We start from the raw sequence: 8,711 nt of genomic DNA on the forward strand, positions 1-8,711 counted from the left end.
CATTTATGTATACATTTGTCTATATCTATCTCGATTCGTTTTGGCTGTTACAAACAACCGTTATGTGAACAAAATTAATATACCCTTGTGCACAAGTGCGCTCGGGTATAAAAGTTTAATGTAGTAAGTTTTGAAAAAGTGACTTTTACATGGCTAGCTTTTTAAGCTTTTCGCGTTCTCTCCTCCATGAATATTGGTCTGCTTCTTTTTTACTAACTCTTCCATTAGGTACCGAAACTACCACGTTTTCTTGCAGTTTTCTACGTTCATACGAAGATGGGGACTGTTAAAAGTGTATAAATAAGTATAGCGACTTTTGAAAGGCTAGTTGACATTTGGTGGTACATTATAGCGACTTTTGCATGAGTAGTTAACATTTGATGCTACTTTTTCCAGAATATAGAAAGATTTTGCACTGTGTTGTTAGTGGACATGAAACTACTTTAAATACTGGTACGTTACCCACCAAAAACTAAATATCTAAAAAATTTTACATAGCGCCCTTTTTAAGTGGACTACTCATATGTATAAAAATTTTAGAACATTGTTAATTCTTGGTCCAATGATAGGATCTAAACCAAATGAGTATGGAACCACCTCGGAGGTACCACCTTCCATTTAAATAATAGAAATCGGTTGATGTGTCCAAAGTTATGCGGTAACAAACATACAAAAAATATTCCGACGAGTTGAAAGCCTCCTAATTTTTTTGAAGTCGGTTAAAAAGCTTTGATCGATTAAAATTGTATTTTATACTAATCACCATTTTAACTCTGTCGTAGTCAACTTAAAATGCATTTTATCACAAAAACAGAATTTTAACTTTAAAATGAGGGGGACGTGATTGTAAAAGCTAATATGAGGTTCTAAGAAGTATTTTTTGTTTTGCAGTTATATGTAGTAGTAAACTCCGTAGCACTACGAGCGATCCTTAAAATAATTTATTTATTTTTATTTTTGTTTTAATTATAAACATTATTTAATTTTTTGTTTATGGTATTTAACATAATTATTTCAGGTTAATGTAATTTGTGGGAATTTGATTTCAGTTGAAAAGGCCACAACTACATTTACATAAAAAAAATTATAATTAAAAGAGCAAAAAAGATGTAAAAAAATATTTGGTAGCAGTAGTATTCGAACCCACGACTACACGGCTTGCAAAATCCGCAATACTGCCGCGGACACAGGGTGAACTATTTAAAATACTCATATTTATTTATATTTCTGAGTAATTTTTGGAGAGCTCTGTTCTCTCCCGTCTTAAGAAAACGCTGTTTCTAAAATCTATATTATTTTTTAAAACTGTAACAGAATTTTAACAAGAAGAAGTTTTAACTTGCGACTATGACTATGGGCCATTCATTGGCTTTACTGGAATGGATTTTTAAAAGCACAAAATAATAGCTTAAATGACCATATGTAAATTCACAAATAATAAACTTTATTTAGAAATAATTTCGCAGTCCCGCAAAAAATTATTGGTCCAGAGAATTTTTAACAAAAAATTTTTTGTTTTAATTTGGTATGAAAATATAATTTATATCACACAATAGACATAAAAATAAAATTTCTAAACTTGGAAAAACTTTTGAAAAATCAATAAATTTGAATTTAAATTTGCACCTTTCTAATCAGATTTTGTGGAAGAATTCTGAGAATCCAGTTTTGCAGCCCTGATATTTGGCAATTTTCTTGCCGATAGTGTTTAGAAGTTTTATTTTTATGTTTTTTTTTTGTAGGATAAGCATTAATTTTATAAAAAAGTAGCGGTGCATAGTCTTTCATTTGCACATCTCGATGCATTTGATATTTTATACATGTTACCATGGTAACTGTTTGCATTTGATTGTTGCAAATGTGCAAACGCATCGAAATATTCACATGCAAAACTGTATGCACAAGACTGTGATTACCCTTAAGTAATCAAATTGAATAGTTTTGTTATTATTATTTTAGGTAATAAAATCGATACATATATGTAAGTTAAGGACTGAAGGTCCTGAACAACAAAAAAATTAAAGGGCCAACTTGCCCTGGAATTAAAAGAGGTAATGTAAACGTTATAATAAAAGGTCTTTATTGAGATAAATAAATAAGCCTAATTCACTATAGTAACACCCCGATGCAACTGCCGCTGCTCCGAGTTCTGCCGCCCTTTATAGCCTGTTCCGCTGCCGTTGTTCTATAGCCAGACATAGGCGACGTCAGTGAGCCGCCTTGGCCTTGAATTGCCACAGGTAACTTGGAATATGCAACACACTGATTTCACAACCGTGTGAAATGAAATTATGCTGACACCGCTGCAATACCTAATGCATTGGCTCCGTTATACTAATGGTTGCGTAAGCATTAGCCAGAGGTACTAACTGTGGCCGACGGTTCCCATAGGTGTCTGATAACGTTGTGCAATATTGCTATTGCATAATATGATGAAATGCACTTGGCCTTGACAAAGGTGTAGGATGTCAATTATGTTGTGAACCACAATTATGCTGACATGGCGCACGTGTATTGCTGGACTGTGGGAATGCAACATGTTGGGTGACGGCGGATGTGTTAACTCCTCCCCCTTTAAAGATCTGCGTCCCGCAGACTAGATGGACGTTCTTCGGTTTGTCAATGCCTTGTTGTCAATGTTCAATGCAGGTAGGTGTATCTTCGCCGTAATCCTTCTCCAAATATGCCAAAGATAACATTAGTATGACTAACACCAAACCTTCGGTGAACGCAAACCAATTGGTTTTCTCCGTGAGGTATCCCAGGAGCTTTATATTATGGGCTGTCATCCCGTGTATCAGGTTAAGGTTCATTACCACACTGCGGTTAGTGACGCTGGCCAAGATTGGTGGAAGCACCTGTACGCCTGACCTACTAGTACTCGAGTAGTTTTTGCCATTGATTGCTACGGTCTCATTGTCCATCTGGAGGATATAAGAACCATTAAGTGTATTTGAATCGTTACCTGATTCTACAATCCCTATAAAATTGTCAAGGGAAATGGTATCATCCTTGATGATTTCAACAGTGGAACGTTACAGGTGGCGTAAGTACAACTTGTTTGTCCTCCCTTGAGAAGACGAGTCAGGCAACTAGATTCTGGTAGCAGGTCGAGTGATTTCCCTTCGCAGATCATGGTAGCAGATAATTGCAAGCAGTGTTCTTTGATGCCGAATGTCTGATGTTTATTGGTCAGGATTGTTTGATATGCCAATTCCACTCGGACGCCGTTCTGTATGTTAGCTCTTGCGCTCAGGTGATTACATCTAGCTTCTGTGACTTTTGGTAGAGACAACACGTATAAGAGGAGTGTGTTGTTGGTGTAGATCGATGGTTTGCTATATTCAATGGCTTCGATGGCGTTGCTCTATGGAAGAACGTCGATCTCACTGACAAGCTGGTTAACTTCCTCTATACTCAGAAGGTTGGTGTTGACGACTCCTGCCTTAGCCATCTGACAAGCACGGATCAGTTCGTTGACGTCTTCATTCAGGATAAAGATTTTATGCTGCACTTCTTGGGAAATCCTGTCCAAGTTCTTCTTGTTGATTACATCATTGGTGGCGACCACAATGCCATTGAGCCTCTGCAATAACTGATTAGTTTTCTTAAAAATTTCATCATTCACCTTGTACTGCTGCTCGTTATTTTTATTAAGGGAATTTTCGTTTCGGAGGACCTCATCCCAGTCCGTAGCATCAGGTGAGCCAGCAATCCATTTCCAAGCTGACCCAATCCAGTTAATAGATCGTTTTAATCTAGCCGTCTCGGGACCTCTTAGTTCGTTTAAACGTGTGCGGATTCTGCCTAGCTGGAATAGTAGTACCTCTGTAGATGCTGTTGTTTCATTTAAGGTAGTTATTGCCCACTCGAGCCGATTTGTTGCCAGTTCGTATCGTTCCAAATTTACCACATGAATTAGCTTGAAGTGTCCATCGATGATCCACCCATACCCATCTCGTATGGTTACTAGGGGTGAGTCTATCTTGAATAGGTCATATGAATGCGCAATGGCGCAAATGCACGTGCTAAGGATTAGATTAATACATTAGTCTACTAATGGTTTATTACCCATACCCACGTTATAATAGTGACTCTATAGAATTCAAAGTCTTAATTCTATGTTTAACTCCAGTGGTATATTGTCTATATTCACGAATATATTTATTTTAAAAACTCGCAATTCACTTATTCGCGTTATTATTAGTTCACAATATAAATTCAAAATAAAGCAAAAATTAAACGATTTAATGTAACCGCAGAGATATACATATATTGTTTTTAATAAGCAAAAAAACCAATCGGAGATAATTGGGGATGGGATGTGTGTTTCGAATCGGAAAAGGCAGTCCTAAAGGCCCCTACACACGATACAGCTGTTTGGCTAAAAGGGATTTAGCCATCCTGGGCCGCCATGCACTTGTGCAGTCATTAAAAAACGTTTCGAAGGTCCGACAAGGATCGAATCGCGGAGGCGAGTAGGGATCTCGCCCTTTCCTTTTGATAGCGCGCCGTCCCGATGCCTCGGTTTGTATGTCGGAAGCCAACACTTCGTTTACGAGAAGGAGTTCGGGCGAACCGTACGGAGCGTCGCTGTGCTGATGTGTTCCGGTCTTGTGTCGACCGCTGTGGCGTACGACTCTTTTTCGTGTTCAAGGGGGTTCGGCTTCTACTAGCACGCCGAGATTGGCGGTTCAGTTGGGTACGTCTCTTGCTCTCCTGCTGCGGGGTGCGGCTTCGACTCGTCCGTCGCGGAGTCTGGTATCTGCTTCCGCGCCGCGGACCCCTAATATACCACAGGAGTTAAACATTGGTCCTTTAGCGCCATAGTTGAACCAAAAACCTGAAAAACAAAACGGAAAAATTCACAAAAGGTGACTACAGGAGGAAACAGCACCAACAACAACGAAAACTATACGAAGGAAGCCGGTGTATTAAATTACTAACCCAAAGTAATAAAAATTGTAAGTACCCTGCAGCAAATCAAACTGGTTCAGAACTTGCGCTGAGCTAGCCTGAAAAGGGACGGTACTGGTTCTTCATCTATCCCAACTCAATGTTTGCAACTGTCTTTTTTTATCATGGCGATGTCCTACGAAGTGACAATTGTCGCCCTCTGCAGAACTTTTGAACTTGATCTGAGCTGACTCTGACTTAGATGGTTCTGATACAGTTCATATAACAACAGTTCTTAGATAGTTCAAAAAGGGTCACCTCCGGGCTAGAAAAAATGTGGTTAGTTTTGAGCTGGTTCTAATAAGTATAGTATAGAGCCTTTTCTTTAAAAAAGCACGCATACAATTTTGTAAATAAAAATACTTCATTTTATGTTTAAAGAGCTATTTATTTTGAACTAATTTACTTTTTGAAGCAAACTGTGTGTCAATTATTCCTTTATTTTCTAAAACCGTTATTCTTATAAATAATTTATATTTGTTACGTATAGTGGGTATTTCTGGGATACCTATAATTAAAAATCTGAACTAAGTCGTGTCAAAAAATGAGAAAAACGATGATATATTGAATGATTATTTGTGATAACTCAGCGTTAAATTGGATTAAATTTATTGAAATGTAATACATAGAATTTCCGGCATCTCATAAGAAATATAGAATTTGGAATATTTACAATAGTTTTCATGCTAAATAGTTTTCGTAAATTTTTTATTTAAGGATGGCTCATAAGTATTATAACATAAACAAATAAATTCACGTTTCTAACTGTGTTGGAAATTTAGTAGAATTCTAGAAACTGTTATAAAAACTTCAATATTTTAAATCAGTTTATGAGTATGCAGTTCTATAGCCCATTAAATTTTAGTATAATTAATCGCGCTGATTTTTTATAACTCTTTTTACGCACGCTCTTGAAGGCATTCCCATATTTAAATATTTTCGTTTAAGATGCAAGATTACACTTTACTACACTAAAGTTTGATGGGCTACAAAACAGAATACTCGAAATAGTTCTATCAAGTTTGCAGCACAGTTAGGAATTTGAATTTGAATGGTTTATGGAGTATGAGACATAGTACTTAAATAAAAACTAAACGAAAAATATTTAACCCTAGGAGGTTCAACCAGGTCTGTGCAGACCTTTTGCACATAAACGTGTGTATAACTTTTTAGTTTTGCGTGCTAGAGACGAATCCTTCCATGACTTCCTAGAAGCGGCTACGGCGAACACAATAAGCATAAAATCAGACCTCTTTTGTGTTTGTGTTGGGTTTTATTAGTGTTTGCAAACGTAATGGCTCAAACGGACCAAACAGGTCTGTGCAGACCTATGTGTGGCATGAATGCTGGAGCAGGCGTTTTAAAAATGTTTTGACCACGGACATAACAGTTATAAGTTTTATCGCAAAAACCTTGCCCCATAACAGTTATTAGATGAGAAAATTTTTTTATTTCGCCGATAAGAGTTATAACCCAACGTTTATATTTTACCTTGCCTGATAACTGTTATGCCGGAGAAATATTTTTTCCGTTGCTCATAAGAGTTATTTCGCAACACTTATTTTTTACATTGCTTGAAGAGAGTTTTTTCACTATCTCACTTTTGTTTTCATCATATTTACCTTCCACTTCATCTCCATCTTCATAGATATCGTTAACTTATAACACTTATCAGACAAAGTAAAAAATAAAAGCTGGAAAATAACTGTTATCAAGCAACGTAAAAAATAAACGCTGTATTATAACTCTTACCGGCGAAATAAATAATATTTCTCATCTAATAGCTGTTATGAAACCGTTTCGATTTGAAAATTAAAAATATTAGTTTTTTTGGTGGTGCCTGTAAAACTTTATATAGAACGTTCAGATTGAATTGAGCGCATGCAACGTGTATAGCAGCAGCGTTTGTAGTGTAAACATCTGTGAGTTTTTATTGAAACGAGTGAAGCTGTAGTGCAAACACCTGTAAGTTTTTATTGAAGTGAATTTATTTTGGGGTTCTCCATAAAAATATAAGGTAAGTGTAATTTTTTCTGTTTGTTTACATATAGAAAAATGGCTTCAGCATCCAGTATCGATGATGATATGATGGACGTGGTGAATCGCACCACAAGATATCAAAATTTATCGGAAGAAGAGAGGAGGCAAATGGAAGAAAGGTTAGCAATATGGTTGGCCGGTGCTGATGGAGAAGCCGAGGAAATCAATGCATTCGAAGGCGACGACGTCACGGATCCTGATTATGTGCCGACGTTAGAAGATGCGGCTTCCGATGCTGAGACTGAGACCGTTATAGAAACCGAGACTCCATATGACGATGATGAGGATTTGGAATATTTATATGAAGGCGCTGCAGCTGCACCCGAAGCGCTTGAAGCCGTCGATATGGACGAGGAGCCTCGTTCGGCGAGCTCGATTATTAAATACCGTTCAAAGGATGGCAAGCTTTGGTCAAGCGCTCCGCCGTGCACAGGTAGACTTCGTGCGCATAACTGCGCTATTGTGGGTCGCGAAGGCCCGGCTCCAGGGATTATGCGATCCCCGGTTTCAATATTTAAATCGATAATAACACCGGAAATCGTTAGTATAATTGTGCGTGAAACGAACCGAAAGGCCCAGGAACTATGCCGCCTGTGGTGTGCCAAGAATCCTGACCAGACACCGCGAACGTGGACGAAACCTGTAACCGAAAATGAAATATACGCCTTTTTTGGCCTAACTTTGTTTGCCGGCATATTCGGGTCAAACAGTCAGCCTGCTCTTGAGTTGTGGGGCAACAACGGAAACCCTATCTACAGGGCGACGATGTCTGCACACCGCTATAAAATTATTCTACAATATATTCGATTCGATAACGGCAACACGAGACCCGCTCGACTATTAGAAAGCAAATCGGCCGCCATTGACGACATTTGGAACATGCTCATGAGCAACTTGGAGCGTCTATATGTTCCGGGTGCCCAGATAACTATAGATGAGCAATTGTTCCCGTACCGAGGCCACACGCGTTTCACCCAGTATATTCCATCGAAACCAGCAAAATACGGAATTAAAGTCTGGTGGATGTGTGACGCCAATTCCAATTACCCACTGAAAGGAATAATATATGTTGGAAAACAGGCAAATGAAGCGCGTGCGGGAAATCAAGGCGAGAATGTTGTTCTTAAATTGGTCGAAAAATACGCCGGTTCTGGACGAACAATATATGCCGATAATTTCTTCTCGTCTTTTGATTTGGCCACGGCTTTGGTGACAAAACGGTTGGCATATGTAGGAACCATGCGCAAAAACAAAGCCTGCATACCGAAGGAGATGTTGGATCCAAAACGAGATGTATTCAGTACAGTATTCGGTTACCACAATAATAACATCGCACTATGCTCATACGTGCCAAAAAAGAAAAAAGTTGTGGTTCTCATCTCGACCGAACATTACAATTCCGCCGTCGACTCATCGAAGCCATCGAAGAAGCCATTTCAAATTCTGGACTACAATAAGTATAAATCCGGAGTGGACACCATGGATCAGATGGTTAGCGGTAACACGTGCAAACGGGGCACAAACCGGTGGCCGTTAGCTCTGTTCTATAACATGCTGGACGTGGCGGGCTTGGCTGCATTTGTCATTCATGACAAATTGGGGCATGTCAAGAGGACCGACCGAAGACGTGTATTCCTCATGGAATTGGCAGAACAGCTGGTGGTTCCTCACATGGAGCAAAGAGCAACGAATCCCATTGTACGAGGTATTCAACA

The 8,711-nt window shown here is 38.6% G+C and overlaps 2 protein-coding genes and 1 long non-coding RNA gene across 4 annotated transcripts in view; 2 read left to right on the plus strand and 1 right to left on the minus strand.

Annotated features, from left to right (window-relative positions):
• The window catches only part of LOC108356428 (putative sodium-coupled neutral amino acid transporter 11), a 373,427-nt gene that overhangs the window by 50,098 nt on the left and 314,618 nt on the right, over nucleotides 1–8,711 (plus strand). The gene's annotated exons all lie outside the window — the stretch shown is intronic.
• LOC108356465 (uncharacterized) lies at nucleotides 6,486–7,092 on the minus strand. The gene is made up of 2 exons (XR_001846605.1): nucleotides 7,002–7,092; nucleotides 6,486–6,919 (listed from the first exon to the last, which is right to left on the minus strand). It is a non-coding gene; the product is annotated as an uncharacterized LOC108356465 (long non-coding RNA).
• Nucleotides 6,967–7,943, plus strand: LOC108356455 (uncharacterized). Its single transcript, XM_017607568.1, has 2 exons — nucleotides 6,967–7,412; nucleotides 7,475–7,943. The coding sequence occupies exons 1-2, from the start codon at nucleotides 7,012–7,014 to the stop codon at nucleotides 7,512–7,514; spliced, it is 441 nt and encodes a 146-aa protein (XP_017463057.1). The 5' UTR covers nucleotides 6,967–7,011; the 3' UTR covers nucleotides 7,515–7,943.

This window comes from Rhagoletis zephyria, unplaced genomic scaffold (genome assembly GCF_001687245.7).
Source record: "Rhagoletis zephyria isolate East Lansing unplaced genomic scaffold, Rhagoletis_zephyria_1.1 Rzeph_scaffold_00172, whole genome shotgun sequence".
NCBI lineage: Eukaryota > Metazoa > Arthropoda > Insecta > Diptera > Tephritidae > Rhagoletis > Rhagoletis zephyria.